We start from the raw sequence: 18,818 nt of genomic DNA, 5'->3' as shown, positions 1-18,818 counted from the left end.
CAGCTTCTTATATAGTATTTCAGTGATTTAATAGTGTTTTATAAAACTGAAATTTGGAGGAGTGTAGTTTAAGATGTGTATGTTCATATGTGTTACACAAAGTCCCAATGTTATCACAACCAAGACTCCTCTGTGGAATGCCCTTCGTCTCCTCCCATTCCTTTTTTCTTTTTTTAAATTTAATTTATTTATTAAATGGAAACACTGACAAGACCATAGGATAAAAAGAGGTACAACTCCACACAGTTCCTACCACCAGAATTCCGTATCCCATCCCCTCCCCTGATAGCTTTCCTATTCTTTGTCCCTCTGGGAGCATGGACCCAGGGTCATTGTGGGATGCAGAAGGTGGAAGGTCTGGCTTCTGTAATTGCTTCCCCGTTGAACATGGGTGTTGACAGGTTGATCCAGACTCCCAGCCTCTCTTACCCTAGTTGGGCAGAGCTTTGGGGAAGCGGGGGCTCCAGGACAAACTGTTGAGTTCATCTGTCCAGGGAAGACTGGTTGGCATCATGGTAGCATCTGGAACCTGGTGGCTGAAAAGAGAGTTAACATATAAAGCCATACAAATTGTTGATTAATCATGAACCGAAAGGCTGGAATATTGCAGATAAAGATTTGGGGTCTTCATTTTGGAAAAACTAGTAGGTCTATTTTGGGTATATTCCAAAGGGCCCGTGACTTTATTAGTTTTTTGCTTGAGCCTGACATCTGATATGCAGGTGGACCCAAGTTACTGTCTGGGGAGATGATGTCATGACCACGACATTTCCCCGCCATTTCTACCAGTAACTGCCAAGTTTTCCTAGGGTCTAAATTAGATTTCTTTTGTGCTTTGCAAGTTCATTTGCTTTATGTAAGGGAAACTTTATTTGCTTTATGTAAGGGAAGCCCATTAATTTCTTCATCTTTCTGATGGAGTCTATTTCATTGAAAAGTGCTTCATTTTTCTTAAACCTTTCAAGAGTTTGAAATTCACAGCAGAATGTGATAGTTGTGGCTTCTAGTGTTGATATTCACTCCAACATCTGATCAAGTTTACTTCCAAGGCCTTTGACCTTACCCTGAATTGCTTTCATAGTGACCTTTAGCCCCTGCAGTTCTGTTTGGAATTTTTGTGCCCGCCCCCCGTACTTTATAATTCTTTATAATTCTTTGGTAAGTTGATGGCTGAGCTCTTGAATCTTAACTCTAGTTTCCTGAACTGATTTCCTAACGAGTTTTCTGAACCCTGTCTCAGTTATTTATTCTAGATCTGTCTGGTCATTTGGGGTTTCTGTCACTGCTGTCAGTATTTGTTTCTTAATTTAGTGTTGCTTTGTTGTTGTGCCAGCAGGAGACGCTGTGGCTAAGGTGTTTGATTTTCCTGTTTGTGTGTGTGTGGGGGGGGGGGGGGAGGATGGCAGAGAGATTCTCCTGAGTTCCCAGGCTGGCTCAGTGCCCTTGGTGTCAGTCTAGGGTCTCCCTGATGCTATTCCAGCCCCTGTGGGGCAACAGCAATGGAGACTCAAGAAGTCACAGTTGTAAATTGGTGAGTTTTATTTTTTGCTAAAACTCAGTCCTGGATTTATCTCAGCCACAGTTCTTATTTGGTGCCTGCCCTCTCTAAGCACTGGTTTTTAGTCCTGGGAATCACTCATTCACTCACCCCCTTATAGTTCACAAACCACATGTGTCTATAGTCACCTGTGGCTTAGGTCATTTTTCTTTTCTTTTTTTTTTTTAATGGTCATTTGTTTCATTCAGACCCAGAAGTGGTGCACGTCAGCTGTCAAACTCCCAACCTGGCACCAGCTATCCCTAAGTCCAGGGAATCTCTCCAGTGCGGGGAATCTCTCCTTCACCACTTTTCTGTTCATGAGCCACAAGTGTCAACTCACCTGTGGCTTGATGAATTTTTGAAGAAAGCCTAGTTGTATTTTGTTGAGTTTTCAGGTGACGTTCATTGCTTTTCCTAGTTGATTGGGAGAATAAAACACGGCTACTTTATAGCCATGCCTCTGGAAGTACTCCCCATGATTTTTTTAATTTCCTTATTTGCTTCACTTGACAAAAAGCCTGCTCCAACCATTTTTTTTTATTAGTGATTTAGTAATAATTAACAAGACTGTAGGATAAGAGGGGGCACAATTCCAACCAGTTCCCACCACCAGAGTTCTGTATCCCATCCCCTCCATTGGAAGTTTCCCTATTCTTTATCCCTCGGGGGTTATGGACCAAAGATCTCTATGTTCCAACCATTTTATCCCAAAAGAAATTCTTTTATCATTTTAATGGCAGAGTGCTAGTTCACTTCTTCTTCTAGCATTTGCCCTTCTTCCGTAGCCAGTCAACAGCATCAGGTTGAGCCTGATGTAAAGTTTGGAGACCTCCTTTGAATCTGGAGAGGTGGCAGTCGTTGACTATGTGGGTCATAGTCTGTCTGGAGCCGCAGGGGCAGTTCGGATCGTCTCTGGCTCCCCAGCCATGGAACATAGCGGCGCACCGGCCATGGCCTGTTCGATAGTGATTGAGGAGGGCCCGATCATAACGTGCCAGGTCAAAGCCGGGTTGACGCTTGCAGGGGTCTGTGATGAGGTGTTTGTTCTTTACCTCAGCTGACTGCCAGCTCTGTTTCCAAGAGACTGGAACAGAGAAGTTCAGTGAATGCATACTTCTCAGCTCTCTCCTTCAGTCACCTGTTTAATAATGAATATATAGGTTGATTTTCTATTTTGGATACTATAATGCTGTTATCAACACAGGTTTGCATGTATGCTCTCAAATTAGTATTTCTTTTTCTTTTTTATTGCCTCCATTTATCACTGGGGCTTAGAATTGGCACTACAAATCAATCCACGGCTCCTAGTAGTAGCCAAATTTTCCTTTTTTTAAACTTCTATTTTATTTATTAGGCATAGAGAAATTGAGAGAGGTGTGGGTGATAGAATGGTAGAGAGAAAAAAAAATAACACCTACTACTGACCTGCTTCCAAGCACACGAAGCATCTTCCCTTCAGGTGGGAGTACAGGCTTGAACCCAGGTCCTTCTGCATGGAATAGTACGCTCAGCCTGGTGCCCTACTGCTGGGACCCCTCACATTACTGTTTGCATCTTTTCGAATAGATGCCTAAAAGATTGGATTGGAGGATTTCCTAGTAGCTTCCTTTTTTTTTTTTTTTAAGAATTAATATAATTTTTTATAGACGACACTAGTATGCATCCCACCAACTCCGCTGGGATCAGAATGCTTTTTTTCCCCCTACATATCTTTCTAGTACTTGCTGTTTGCAGTTGTCATGATGTAGGCCATTGTTCTCTGTGTCGGGTGGTTTTGATTTGCATTTTCCCAATGATTTCTTTTTTTTTTTGAATTTTTTTTCTTTTTTCTTAATTTATTTCCTTTTGTTTCCTTTGTTGTTTTTATTGTTGTAGTTATTATTGATGCTATTGTTGTTGGATAGGACAAAGAGAAATGGAGAGAGGAAGGGAAGACAGAGGGGGGAGAGAAAGATAGACACCTACAGACCTGCTTCACCGCCTGTGAATTGACTCCCCTGTAGGTGGGGAGCCAGGGGCTTGAACCGGGATCCTTATGCCAGTCCTTGTGCTTAGCACCACCTGCGCTTAACCCGCTGTGCTACCACCCGACTCCCTTCCCAATGATTTCTAATGGTTAAATTTCTTTTTTTTTTCATTTGTCTGTGGGTGATCTGTATGTCTTCTTTGGGGAAGCGTTTATTCAGATCCTTTAGTGAAAACCATTCCTGTTGCAAAATGATCCTCAGCTATTCGAATTTAGCCTAAGGAGCTTTATATCAGGGCCACAGTTATAAATGGAGACAAAATGTAATGGTTTGGAAATGATCACTCTTAAGTATATGAAAACTTGGTATCTAAACAATTTTCAAAGTAATCCCCGGCTGTATACAATCGGCCTATCATGGTGATGCGCGTGGATTTATTTACCTGCCGTTGGAAATGAGTTCAGGTGAAATAAAACTACATGGCAATTAAAGAGAGGGTGCAAATGAGAACAAAAGGAATCTGAAGATACTGATATCGTTGTCCTCCAAGCTGGCTAGTAGAAAACACTTTAGTAAAGATTAAAGCTGTAATCACTCAACAAAAAAAGAAAAAAAAATCACAATTAGGAATATTACTTGCTCTTGTGTAGTTTAGCAGTACTACTCATAAATCATTAACTTTGACTTGATGCTTTTGCCTGCATACTTGCTTAAGCTTTTCATTTTGCTACTGAAATAGTTTTACACCTTTTTTTAAAATTTGAAATAAATCACAATCCACTAACTGTAAGCCAGTATTGGGCATTATTTGTATTTTATTGATAATTATCATGCTACTTTCCACATGTTTAATCCTTACCTCTCAGCCACAGTAAAGTGTGGCTTAAAATGGTCGGGGCCATGTTGGAGTCTTTTTGTCCTCCATGTCTCCATAAACAGGTATTTTTGAAAGTGCTCAGGTAGGAGCAGCAAGACAGTTCACTTGGGAGAGGGCCTTTGCCATGCTCAGAACTCAACTCAGGTTTGAGCCTGGCCCCCATTGCACTGCGCTGGTAGCAGCTTTGGTGCTGTAATGCTTTCCCTTTCTCCTTAGGCCGTTTTGTTTCTTTTTTAAACTTTATTCATTTATTATTGGATAGAGACAAAGAGGAATTGAGAGGGGAGGGGAAGATCAGGAGAGAGACAGAGACACCTGCAGCTCTACTCTACCACTTGTGAAGCTTTTCCCCTACAGTTGGGGACCAAGGGCTTGAACCCTTATCCTTGTGCACTGTGCTGTGTGTGTTTAACCAGAGGTGGCACCATCTGACCCCTCCTGCCTTTTTCCTGTCTGTAAAAAGTCATCCTAGAGCTGTTATGTCCTGGTAACAACAACAACAAAAAAAGTGCTCAGATAAAGTTGACAAAGCTGAAAAAGTGGTAAAAAAAAAAAAAAGTGCAAAGCCTCTGCCAAATATCAGATGTATCATAGTTGTCTGTGCATTGTCGGCATAGGCTTAAACTAATCTCTTTCTCCCCCCCCCCCCAGTCATCTTGGTTAGTTCTCTACTATAGTAAAGCCATTTCCTCCTCATAGTTTAACCAGTTGATGTTCATGTCTTACTTTTACAAAACAACTTAGTTACTATTTTATTACTGTGAAAGTATTGACTTAACAAATGGATAGCGGCAAAGGAAAACATATCCTAATGAATATTTTCCTTGTATTTTTCTTGATGTAGGTCATATTTATGTAGAGATACTTTTAAATGAATATAACTGGAGAGATAGAAAAAATAACATCTCTCCCTACTAGGAATTGCATAACAGTTGGAGATTTATTTTTTAATTAATTTTTTTTTTTAACCAGAGCATTGATCAGCTCTGGCTTATAGTGGTACTGGGGACTAAACTTAGGGCTTCGGACCCTCAGGCATAAAAACCATTCATTATGCTGTCTCCCCAGCCTTGCATGTTCATTTCTGTAAATCAAAATCACCTTGCAAGAGAACAGTATATTAGCTTAAAGGAAGCTATTGCCTTCAGCCCCACCCCACACAATACAGTCAGAGGCAGGGGACCAGGCAGGGGCATCTAATTAACCCAGGGCTCAGGAGAAAGAACACTGGAGACAAGCACAGGTGTTTGCTCCCCTCCCCCCTTTCAGGATGACACTGTTTTCAGGACAACTGATGATAGAATTATTTTCTAACGTTGTAGGTAGTCCTAGTGGAGAACCATGTGGAAAGACTTGTTTGGAAGAAAGAGACAACCAGTGGCTGGGAGTCACGCTTTCCAGGCAGCCAGGAGAAAATGGATCCGTAGTGGTAGGTTATTAGGATGGGTCCACTAGCATTCTGGGATGAGATATTTGGGCTATGAATTTCACAGTCATTTTTTTTTTAATTTTATGTGTTATTCAGACTTGTGGACACAGGTGGAAAAACATTTTTTACATGAGGAATGAAAATAAGCTCCCTAGTGGTGCTTGCTATGGTTTGCCCTCTGATCTGAGAACAGAACTGACTACAAGAATGACTCCTTGTTACCAAGGTAAAGCGTGCTTTTTACACTAAGTGATCAAGAGAATCAAGTAGATGTCTTTTTAAGATCCCCCCCCCCCCCGTTTTGAAGGTTGGTTGATTTTTATGAAAGATGTAAAGAAAGCCAGAACAGATGTAGTACTGAAGATCAAACCAGGGATTTTGTTGTTCTGCCTTGCTGACATACTTCCCTGGCCATGATGATGATTATTATTATTTTCAATTTTGAATATGCCACAAGAGAGTAAGATTGTTGAAATAAGTATGTTGGCTTAACTGCTGAGAAGTACTCTTACCTTTTATCTCTTTTCTCTCACTTATAATAGTATTAGGTTTCCAAAATGTATTGTTGCAGTCTTAGCACTAGCAATTTGATGATTTAATTTAATTTGAATAATTACAGAACCTTAATTGATAATTACCTACCTTTGCACTCAATTTCATTTCAATTTAGGATAAATGAGCCTAATGGTTATCAACTATGTACAGGGCACCTAAAGATCATGAAAATTGGACTTGGTATTGTCAGAAGTAGGAAAAGGGCTTCTAGTTTTAATTTCTAATAATTGAAGTACATTTAAAATATATTACCCTGGTCAGGGAGACAGAATAATGATTATGCAAAAGACTGCCATGCTTGAGGTTTAGAGCTTACAGGCTCAAACTCTAGCAACTGTAATATCTAAAATTCTGGATGTTTTTAGAAAACTCAGAATGACTACGTGACTGCTAGTATTGGATCTTTTTAATCAACATAGTTATTCAGTAACCAAAGAAGATGTCTGTTCACTGACCCATTTTTCACCAAGTGTGCAGATGCAGTGGCTGATTCTGTTAATCTTTGGGTCTTTTAGAAACTTGATGGTGTGAAGAAGTGTGTTGTGTAGATTCCTAATTTGGTTTTTGATGCCAGTGGTAAAAAAAAAAAAAAAAGAATCGTGTTTTTATCTATTAATTTTTTTATTTTAATTTTTTATTATCTTTATTTATTGAACAGAGACCATCAGAAATTGAAATGAAAGGGAGAGAGACACCTTCAGCCCTGCTTCACCACTTGTGAGACTGCCTCCTACAGATGGGGCCCAGGGGTTTGAACCCTGGTCCTTGTTCATTGTAACATTTGCATTCAACCAAGTGCGCCACCACCTGGCCCCTTATCTATTAATGTCTTCCTTATTGTCTGACACTGGAAAGCATTTTCTTAGTTTTCTTTCCACTCGTCTGTCATATTGTACAAAATCCAAGGTGACATAAACCCAACACAGCACCTAAGTTATGGTTATAATGTCTCAGGAATAAAATGCCAGTGGTTTTAATTATCAGTGGCTTGGGGATTTATTTAACTTTTCTTTTTAATAAAACAAAAATGAAGATGTGGGCATGATTATTTTTATATAGGTTTTCTTAGGTCATTTTTTTTTTTTTTAAGAAGAGGCAAAGCTTTGTTCTAATAATAAGTCCTAGCAAATCATTCTTGTAATGGTTTCTAGAAGCATATATGTGTGGTGATTTTTGTGACAGGGCACCCAAAAAGTCTTTGTAGACCTTGACTTATCCTGTGATTTTTTTTTTTAACTGCAAAATCTGGGAAGCCTGTTTAAAATTGAAATCTGGAATAGAAATAACAAATCCTACCTCTCTCTTAGGTACTCACACATTTTTTTCAGCCTATCTACTGCATATGCTTCCCCGGAAAAAGAACCACAGATAGCTATATTTTATTGTCATTTTACAGGTATATTTTGAAATCTGCTACAGAAAAGTTGTGATATTAAAGTTATTAACTTAAAGTGAAAAAATGCTCTCTATAAGGTGGATTGTAAGGATATATGATAAAAATGTGTATTACTTTTGTTTTTAAATGACTTCCTGAATTTTTCTATTTCATTTTAGATTATATGAAGAAATTTGGAGAACATTTTACATCATGTCAAGTTGGAATATCTAGTTTTTACACAGAGGTGATACTAATTAATATGTTATGAGTGTTTATCAAGTATCCTTTTCATAATTTTTCATTAGTAATTTAATATTGCTTTACAAAATTTTAAGATGATAGGAGTATAATACCATAAGATTCCCACTACCAGAGTCCCGGTTCGAGCCCCCGGCTCCCCACCTGCTGGGGGTGTTGCTTCACAGGCAGTGAAGCAGGTTTGCAGGTGTCTGTCTTTCTCTCCTCCTCTCTGTCTTCCCCTCCTCTCTCCATTAGGTGGACTAAATGTATTGTCTGGGAGGATGGTTTCAGAGTTGAGAGTAGAACTAGAAAGCAGGATTAGGGCAGAGAGTTACTTGTAAACTTGAAGAAAATATATATAAATTGCAATTAACTTTTACCACGTCAGTCTAACCTGGGGCCCATATCTATGATATTTAGCACCAGAGCTTGTACAATCTCAGAGTCACTGTCAGACTGAGTTTACAGTCTGTGGTCACAGCTGGGAACGTTGAGGATGCACTCACTTGAGAACCTGTCTTTCTCCAGTGGCAGGGTGGGATGACCCAGCCCTCCCTTCAGAGTGGGGCAGTCCTACCATTGCTGGTTCATAGTGAAGGTATTGTCCTGAAGGAGCCTACAAAAGGGGTTCCCAATTCAAACCCTAATTCTCAAGTGACTGATGTTATAGTGATGTTACGCAGTGTGAAAGGTGTGAAAAAATGGGGCTGGGTGGTGGCGCACCTGGTTGAGTGCACATGTTACAGTGCACAAGGACCCAGGTTCAAGCCCCCAGTCCCCACCTCCAGCAGAGAAGCTTCATGAGTGGTGAAGCAAGGCTGTGGGTGTCTCTCCATCTCTCTCCCTCTCTATCACCCTGCTCCCTCTCAATTTCTAGCTGTCTCTATCCAATAAAACAGATTTTTTTAAAAATTTGTGAAAAACCTGAACCTGAATAATATGTCTCTTAAATTTAATAGTTGACATTTAATTTTTAATGTTCAATATTCTGAGTTTATATTATGCAACTATACCCCCACAGGACCACGTAAAACTCCTAAATAATTTTATAAGAATTAAATGAGTCAAAAATAGTAACAGTTATTTGTTAGCTTGTTAACTTATACATTAAACTTACCTATCACAAGTACTTTTACACAATAGTTGAAGAAGAAAAACGTTTAAATTAAAATTATGAACATCTATTTCTTTTTAAATCAGGTATATTGCCAAATTCTAGCAGTCTATCATTCTAGAATATTCAAGGTCATAAAATTAAACCCTTAAAGTCCTAGTTTCATTAAAACCCTTTAGTTGACAGCGGGTTAAGCACACATGGTGCAAGGCACAAGGGCTGGCATAAGGATCCCGGTTCCAACCCCTGGCTCCCCACCTGCAGGAGGGTCGCTTTACAGGCAGTGAAGCAGGTCTGCAGGTGTCTATCTCTCCTCCTCTCTATATTCCCCTCTTCTCTCCATTTCTCTCTGTCCTATCCAACAATGATGGCATCAATAATAATAACTACAACAATAAAACAAGGGCAACAAAAGGGAATAAATACATAAATATAAATTTTTTTTAAAAAAGACCTTTCGTTGTAAATTCTGTAATGTTTTCTGAATATCTGAACACAGGAAGTATCAAATATAGAGTTAAAGTTTTCTGTAAATAATTACCTATGTTGAAAAAAAAACTACTGTATTTTTGAGGACAATTTGAACGAAAATTAAAATTCAGAATCTTAAGGAAAATTAGAAATGAGTAAAAGGTTTTGCTTGCTGAAAATACAAATTTTATCTACTCTTTCCCACCTTCCCTACTTCCTCTTCTTAAATTCATCAAATTTGCCCCAGATTCTCTTCCTCTTTTGCCTTTTTTTCCCCATATAATAAAGTCTTTAAGAAAATCCTTCAATGTTTTTTGTTTGTTTGTCTTGCAAATTGAAACTAAGTCTGTTTTTCACTCTTTTGGCAACACATGATTATCTTTTATCTTCTTAATGAGCACTAATGAATTACCCAGCTACAATTTACTTTAATAGAAAAGACATTGCCTTTCTCCCAAAAGCTTAATTCTAGTGTTCAGTGGTTCTACTGTTGATCTGAAAGTCCACTGGTGTCTAATGAGAATTTAAATTTCTTATGAAATTTCATACTTAAGTGAAGATCCATTAGTTTGCTTCCCCATTTATTCCTCTGATGTTTTTAAATTCAGAAAATGCTCAGATTTCTGGTGACTATGAAAGCATATTCTAATTAATTACAGTGTGTATCTGGATAAGGCTTTGAGTGGTGAGGTAAAATATTTAAAAGATTTTTTTTTCTTACAGGATTTAATTGTGATGGGAGCTCCAGGATCATCTTACTGGACTGGCTCTGTTTTTGTCTACAATGTAACAACAAATAAATACAAGGCTTTTGTAGACATAGGAAATCAAGTAAAATTTGGAAGCTACTTAGGTACTATAAAAAATTGGTGATCTGAAATTATATTTGCTTTCTGGCTACTTATAATATTTAATAAGTGATTGTGTGCTTTCCTTTTTTTTCCCTTTTCATTAATTTAACAAAGTTTTTTCAGCATCTTAGCATTTCAGGAGTATAATTTCACACTTACACATGATGGAAGTCACCACACCGTCTCCCAAAGCTCTCTGTCCCTCCCCTCACCTCTGATACCAATCAAAATTATAGTTCTCAAAAAAGTCCAAGAGATACACTACCATTTCTGCAGGTTCATTTACTTCAGTCACCTGTACTCTATATATAAACAAAGCCATCTGGCAGTTGTCCTTCACCTTTTTACTTACTTTACTTCCTGTAGTCACATCTACGTCTGTTTAACTGATCATCTCTTTTTGGTTTAAGAGTGGTATGTCACTGAATTTATATCCTATAATTTCTTTATCCGGTCATCTATTTTTGGGCATTTAGGTTGCTTACATAGTGGGGCTATTATGAATAATGTAGCTAGAAACACAGGGGTGTATATATTCTTTCAAGTTAGTGCTTTTATATCCACTGGATTCATGCCGAGGCGTGGTATTGATAGATCAGAAGGTTTGGGGAAATTGTATTTTCAAAAGATTCAAATAATCAATAGTAATTAAAAAGAAAGGTTAGAAATTCTTTTTAAGGACACAATCTATAAAATCCTAGTTAACATATTTTACATACCCGTGCAACTATAGCCATCAGTATAACTGTTAGAACTCCTAGGTTAGCATAAAAACACTTGTGCCTTTTAAAAGGATTATGGGGGTGGGGGGCGTTTAATGTTTTTTACTACAGTCTTTAAGACATAGGTACCACCTCTCATCTCCCCTTGATTGGCATCTAGGTGATACAACAGGATCCCAATATCTCTTCATCCTGCCTCTTTCCCTGCTTCCCAGAGTCCTTTGCTTTGATGAACGACACCACACCCAGTCCAAGTTTCACCTTATGTTTTCCCTTACTGGTTATTTGTTATTAAATGTCTATATGCAGCAAGTGTGTTCATATGTAGGTAGCATCTACTGAGAACTTACCATTTTCCCCAGTAAATTTTATTAGCACTTTACATGAAGTATTTCATGTTATGCACGAGGAAGTAAATAGTTCCTGGAAGGACTAACCAAAAGAATGTCATTGGGACACTAGACGGCATTCTAAACAAGGAAACATGAGGCATGCGCCAAAAAGCCCGCCGTTGACTTCTAAGTTCTTAGAGTACTTCCCAGAGCCTATTTTTATCTTTCTTCTAGTTCTTCTCAGCTAGTCTCTACTCTGCCTGTCTTATCGCCCTTTCATTTTCTCTTCTCTAATAAAAAGTCCACTGTAGGACAATGTATTTTTTATCTAAATTCAAGAGGTTTTTTTTTTTCTTCTTCTGACATAAATTCTTGTCATAAAAAAATTAAATGTTTCCCTTGTAGTTTTGGAAAAGTAGACCTGTTTAAACCATGCTTATATGTGAGCATTCTATACTCAGAAGTACTATAATAAGTGGTAGTGGTTTTTACATTTAGAAAGTAGAAATTCATTTTCTTTTTGTAGAGATAGGGACGGGGAGGCTGGGTTCAAAAGTGGTCCATACTCATGATGAAGCAACAGACAGTACAAGTGAGTTATCTTCCTGCCCCAGAATTCCTTTTTGTTTTTCCTACCAAAAGTACTTAATATGTAACCCAGCATTACTTGTTTATATGATTGAAGCATATTTCCAGGTAGCATAAGAAATGTAACTTGGCATTATGCTTTATATCACAAAAAAATTTTTACCGTTAGTGTCATTATAAAGTTTTGTTGCAATAGGAAAATATCAAAGCAAGAAAATACAGATTTTTAAATTTGAAGTTTAAAATATGACATTGTATATTTTCTAAAGTATCTCTGGTGTAACGTCTGAAGCCAACGTACCTTAATACAACCCAAGAGTTAGCAAACCTACTATAAAATTAAAACCTAGGACTTTAACCCCATGATTAGTTTTATAACACACATAATAATAGTTGCTCAAAATATACAATAGGTGATTAATTCTGAGCATTGATCTATTATATGTTAAGAATGGGTTTAGCCTGATCTTTTTAAATCAATCTGATTTAATTCTGTGAGTAGATTTGCATACTGCACGTTGCAAATAAGTCTTCTACTTTTCTCCTTTGTTTTGAAGGCTACTCAGTCGGAGCTGGTCATTTTTGGAGTCCACACAGCACTGAAGTAGTTGGAGGTGCACCCCAACACGAACAGATTGGTAAAGTAAGAACCACATCTTGTTACTTCCCAAAGGTTGAAAGGGTCTCCGGCCGGCGGGGGAGGGCAGGCGCAGGCGCAAATCCAAAACCAAGGGTAGAAAGAGATTGCATGGCAGGGTGACATCTTGGAGGAAGAACTGCAGAAATCCTATGAGGTGATCTGTGTGTTGGCATTTAGTGAGGCTGGCTGTGAATATTGTATGACTTCTAGGTGGAAATGAGCTGAGAAGCCTTAAGCAAACGAATGGGAAGTACCATGAAGTTTCTTATACTTTTGTGACTTTTTTTTTTTTTCTTTTTTGGAGTAGGGCCTTAAGTGTGAACAATTCACAGTGCTGGCTCTCTTTTCCATTCAGAGAGGGGATGTGAGGAGAGGAGAGGAGGGGAGGAGAGGGGAGAGAAGGAGGCATGGATGATGTATGTAGGTACCAGGGCTTCCTCCCGTGTACTTCTGCTTATCATGTGGTGCTGGACTGGGGAACCTGCATGCAAGCACGTGCTCTACTGGTGAGCCACTTCTCTGGCTCTGTATTTTTTGACAAGAATACCACTTACCTGTTGGTATGAGGGATTGAACCTGGAATCTGGCTCATGCGATTTCTTTGCGCTATTAATACACATTTTTGACCCAGTGAAAGGCTAGAGCTAGAATCATCTCAAGATGTCTAGGGAACAAATACATTATTTATTAACAGGTTTATAGTCAAAGGAAGATCAAGAAGATTACTTGTTGTGGAAAGGCTAGAAACAGTGCAGTAGTTCTGGTTGTAGTTTTTAAAGTGTTACATTAGTGGGTGAATGTTAATCACTAAATTTTTCTGAGCTTTGAAAAGGCAAACACCACTTTTTTTTTTTTTTTACTTAAAAGGGGTCAGAAAGGTCATTTTTTTCTCATTTTTTATTGCTTATAACTGATCCTTAAAATCTGGCAATTGCAATCTATAAAATAATGAATGTTTTTTAATCAAATGGGCAAAAGTTCCAACGTGATAGAAATCTAATTTTTTCTCATTCTTTTCCCAAATTGCAGGCATACATTTTCAGCATTGGTTCAAGAGCCCTAAACATATTATATGAAATGAAAGGTAAAAAGGTAATACGTCTCTACCTTCGGTGTCACTGAGGGCTTTGTGAGTAGCCGTGCTTTGATCTCAATAACTGCGTCTGGTTTGTTTGGGGACAGCTCGGCTCTTACTTCGGAGCTTCTGTCTGCGCTGTGGACCTCAATGCAGATGGCCTGTCAGACTTACTCGTGGGAGCTCCCATGCAGAGCACCGTCAGAGAGGAGGGAAGAGTGTTTGTGTACATCAACTCTGGCAGGGTATGTCCAACAACCCTGAATCTGGGGACCAGTCACATGATCCTGATAGATGCAGAACCACTTCCTAGGCCATGAGTTCCAAGACTACAGATTCACTGGCTTATCTTGCTGGTGAAGAAAATTCTTAACTGAAAATTTGTGGTGCTATACTAACAGCTGTACAAACAAGGTGATAGTTGATGACTGGACAGCGGTCCCACTTTGATATTACAGAGTCTGAGGCTGTTAAGTAACATCTCCATTCCACAACTTGTACATACTCACTGACCTTATTGAAGTCTCTTCAGTTATATTATTCTACAAAACTAAATTGAAAGATTGATCTTTATGTCCCTCAAAATGACTGCATATTGGTTCTGTAGTGGATGCCCTTAAATAATTTGATAGTTATGCATATATTTGTAGAAACATTTTATATCAGTTTTTGAAAATAAAACAGGTATTGGTAAAATGTCAATATGCACAATTCATAAAGGATATATTAAGAGTATTAGACTGACATAGCTTATTATTCTTTCTTTATTTCTTATTGGATAGAGACAGAGAAATTGAGAGGGGAAGGGGAGATATAGAGGGAGAGAGACAGAGACACCTTCAACCCTGCTTCACCACTCATGAAGCTTTCCCCCTGCAGGTGGGGCCAGGGACTTGAACCCGGGTCCTTGTGGACCACAATGTGAGTCCTTAACCAGGTGCACCACCACCTGGCCCCTCATAGCTTATTATTCCAAAGAGGATATAGCAATCATAGAAATAGAAAAAAATTATGCTAATAGCTGAGTCTTAAATTATTTAAACTATTTTAGAGTAGAAGTTGGTGGCGTAACATTTCAATTTAGATAGTTCTTCTGGCTTTCTCTTACCAGTCTCATTTTTTGACATTATGCCAAAACAAAGACTTGAAGGGTTTCCAGTGTTCCCCTTGACTTGTTCCTTTTGATTCTTCATTTATTTATTGCCACCAATGTTTTCACTGTGGTCATGCCTGCATGGTTCAGTGCCTGCAGCTCAGTTTTTAGAGGATGAGCAAGAGTAGAGGATACACGGAGGGAGAAAGAAGGGTAGAGCGAGGAGAGACACCACAGCAACGCACCGCTGCTGTGAAACTTGTCCTGTGTAGTTCCTCTCATGCGGTGACCAAGAGCTCGAGTCTGATAACAGATTACTCTTCATGTGCTCCCTTCTTCATATTTCTTAACCCTCTAAAGTGACGTCAGCCAACATCTAGTATTAATGTCTGTTGGCTTGGTCTCCTAGTGTCTGGTTTTCTATTGGAGTATGGATGCTGTGTGAAAAGGGTTTGTCTGTGTTGCTACTGTTGTTTCCTTGTGACTTGGAGGAGTCCAGGATAAATAGATGCTGGATACTTGTTTTTGAACAAACTCAACAGAATGATATATATGAATGATATCCCTTTCACCGACTTGTACTGAACTAGCTCTCAAGGAGTCTCAGGGAATTCTTAGCCACCATTCTCGATGACTGGAGAAAATTGGAAGAGTAATTATCACTTCTTGAACAACTTTCTCACTAGAACTTTGGTGGCGTTGTGCTGTCTGAGGTCTCCCCCCCTCATCCTTCCTCAAGGCATTTCCTGTGAAGTCAAGATCTTTGGTCTTTTAAGCCTTTGATAAACTCATGAACTTCTCTTCGTGTCAGTAATTGGGTTTATAGGAAGGACTTTTACAATCAGTTCACTAAAATATGTGTATAGCATCTTGAAATGTAACAGACTGTGCAAAGGTCTGAGAGCGATCACTTTTTGGCACTGAATTCTGGGACCTCAGTCTAGAAAAGATGCAAAGATGAGAGTAAAATAAATGAATCTAACACATCAGCTCACTAATTTTATATGCAAAGTAGAAGTCATTCACTATTAGGCCAGAAGGCTTAATAAAGGAAGTTGTATTTAGGAAGAGAAGTTTAGGAATTTTTAGTTAGAAAAGTAAAGATGAAAGGCACTTCCCAGGAAGAAAGGCAAATATGTGTAGGAAATAATAAACTTGTTTAAAAAAGGATTCATGAAAGTAGTGCAGAGGACGTTCCTTTTTAAATATTTTTTTAATCTTTATTTACTTATTACTAGATAGAGATAGAGAGAAATAGGGAGAGAGACAGAGAGACATCTGCAGCCCTTGCTTCACCACTAGTGAAGCTTTCCCCCTGCAGGTGGGGACCAGGGGCTTGAACCTAGGTCCTTGTGCATTCTAATGTGTGCACCTAACCAAGTGCGCCACCACCTGGCCCCCTGCAGAGGACTTTTAAAAACGATTTAATGAAATAAAAGATCGCTCTGGCATATATATGGTGCCAGAGATTGAACAAAGAACCTCACAAACGTAAATCTTACACCTACTTATTGAAACACCTCTTCAACCACATAGATTTGTTGTTGTTTTGCTATAAGTGGCAGGATCAAGAGTTTGGAGTACAGTCTGGTACTGCTACTAAAACAGTTCATCACTGCAGCATTACTCAATACGTTATTGTAATTCAACCTCTCAACTTTAGAAATATTACTTGACCAACCCACACAGTTTCAGTTGGGTCACCCCTCAACTCAGAAAGCCTTCCACGCTTTCCTGCTTTCTCCTAAATGGAAAGTAAAGTTGTTGTGGTTTACGTCTCGCAGTATAGGCCTCCAATGTGATGATTATCTCATTGTTTTGGAATTCTTTTGGAGTCTGTGGTTCATTGATAATTTTCTACATCTAACAAATTATGCCCACCCTTTAGCAGCCATTTGAAATCTCCTTAGACTCTCACAGACTTCTTGCTTCTGTATATTTTCTTCTGGGTTTGACGATTATACTTAAACCTTCCCTATAACCACGAGTTTTAGGAAAGAGTGTCTGGCAAATAGATGCTGTCCTCTTACTCTACAAAGTGCATTAACTATCGTAGAAATGCTAACTATTTGCTAAGTGTCAGTGATTTATTGGGTTTTTCAAAGCAGGGGATTAAGAGTGACAATTTTATGCCCTCTGGGCAGTAATCATCAGTCATCATATGGCTATATGTGGAGACGTATATGATAAATATGTATTGACTTGAAATGAGATGTGTGCACTAAAGCTCAATTTGTAGTTTGTCAAATGTGTTTGATGTATTAGTAAAAAAAAATCCATTCCCATTTATAACAGTAAACTGTAAATTTGTCAGTTTTTTAAGAGTACCTTTTGGTCCCCCTTTTTATGTAGGAAGCAGTGATGAATGAAATGGAAATCGAGCTCATTGGAAGTGACAAATATGCTGCAAGATTTGGGGAATCTATAGTGAATCTTGGCGACCTTGATAATGATGGCTTTGAAGGTAATGAAAAGTATCTAATTTAGTGCTTGATTATTTCCACTTCTAAAATGGCATGTGGGTGGGAATATTCAGGTTCTATGCTTTCTTCTCTATCGAAAATGAAAGCAGAATGGAGTGCTAATAATGTTGCTTTTTTTTTTCTTTTTAGTATTACATTTGACTTCTTACTTGCCAACTCTTGATTTTTGTCATTAATACAAAATGATACTAAAAATATTATATTTCAGGGAGTCAGGTGGCAGTGCAGCGGGTTAAGCGCACGTGGTGCAAAGTGCAAGAACCGGCATAAGGATCCCGGTTTGAGCCCCCGGCTCCCCACCTGCAGGGGAGTCGCTTCACAGGTGGTGAAGCAGGTCTGCAGGTGTCTCTCTTTCTCTCCCCCTCTGTCTTCCCCTCTTCTCTCCATTTCTCATTGTCCTATCTAACGATGACGACATCAATAACAACAGTAATAACTACACCACCAATGGAAAACAAGGGCAACAAATGGGAAAATAAATAAATAAATATAAAAAAATAAAAAAGACATTAGATTTCATGGACTGTAAGGCAGTATTTCAGTTGCATTTACGTGTGCTTTAACAGTACTTATTAAACTGTGCACTGCCATCTCTCCACGTTAAGAAGTATCATGTGAGGGGACATGTGGACTACAGACTCTCTGGGCCGTTCCATGTGACAGTCGGGGTACAGTGTAGAGATTTAGAAAAGCCTCTGAACTGCCGGAGCGAGCGCAGGTATCTGTAATCACCTTCGGTGGCAGGTTCTCTTTGTTCAGCTGCTGAACTGCATTGGCCTTGGAGTCCCAGGAGAGTCCTCAGGGGACAGCCAGTAGCCTTGGAGACAAGTGACTGTTTACCAGCTGACTCAGAAACATTTCAATAGTTAAATAGATGCTGCTACCAGAAGTGTACTTGTTGTTGCTTGGAAATGAAATAACTGTCTCCCCCATTCTTTTCTCTTAAAATAGGATTTTTTTTTCAACCTAATAGTGATAACCCAGTCTATTAAACTGTGTATTAAGTGACAGATGAGTCTGAGTGGAGAATGTGCAGTTCCTAGGCTCAGCAAAGAAGTATTTGGCGTTTTCAGAATTGTCTGCCTTCTTGATATAGTCATTGGTGTATGACATTAAGTCAAAAGTTACTGGCATGTTGGCAGTATAAATTCTTACTTATTTCTTCGTTATGCCTAAATCCTCATTCTTCAGTGAATGTTTAAAAATGTGTTCATTTACAAAGACAATTGCCAAATGTGTGTTTCCAGTGAGCCCTAGTAAATGTTATGGAGTGCAGTGTAGTGTACAGCTATTATCACTTCTGGAATTTCACTTTTTGGGAAGTGAAAGCCGTCAGTGAGATAGCTCACTTAGATGGTGTGCTGTCAGGCTGAGCTTCACTGACGGGAGACAGACGACCCGGGACTCATGGTTGAGCTGTAGGCAGTATCTCTTTATTCATGCGGAATGCAGCACAATCTAAG

The 18,818-nt window shown here is 38.8% G+C and overlaps 1 protein-coding gene across 1 annotated transcript in view; it reads left to right on the top strand.

Moving 5' to 3' along the window:
- Positions 1-18,818, top strand: part of ITGA4 (integrin subunit alpha 4) — a 92,696-nt gene that overhangs the window by 19,819 nt on the left and 54,059 nt on the right. The window contains exons 3-10 of the mRNA XM_060177623.1: positions 5,707-5,813; positions 5,910-6,039; positions 7,923-7,990; positions 10,295-10,424; positions 12,622-12,707; positions 13,734-13,796; positions 13,887-14,024; positions 17,225-17,336. Coding sequence (XP_060033606.1) covers positions 5,707-5,813; positions 5,910-6,039; positions 7,923-7,990; positions 10,295-10,424; positions 12,622-12,707; positions 13,734-13,796; positions 13,887-14,024; positions 17,225-17,336 — 834 coding nt within the window. The remainder of the gene's footprint in view (positions 1-5,706; positions 5,814-5,909; positions 6,040-7,922; positions 7,991-10,294; positions 10,425-12,621; positions 12,708-13,733; positions 13,797-13,886; positions 14,025-17,224; positions 17,337-18,818) is intronic.

This window comes from Erinaceus europaeus, chromosome 18 (assembly GCF_950295315.1).
Source record: "Erinaceus europaeus chromosome 18, mEriEur2.1, whole genome shotgun sequence".
Taxonomy (NCBI): Eukaryota; Metazoa; Chordata; class Mammalia; order Eulipotyphla; family Erinaceidae; genus Erinaceus; species Erinaceus europaeus.
The sequence above is the reverse complement of the archived record's forward strand: the minus strand, read 5'-3'. Positions and strand labels throughout refer to the sequence as shown.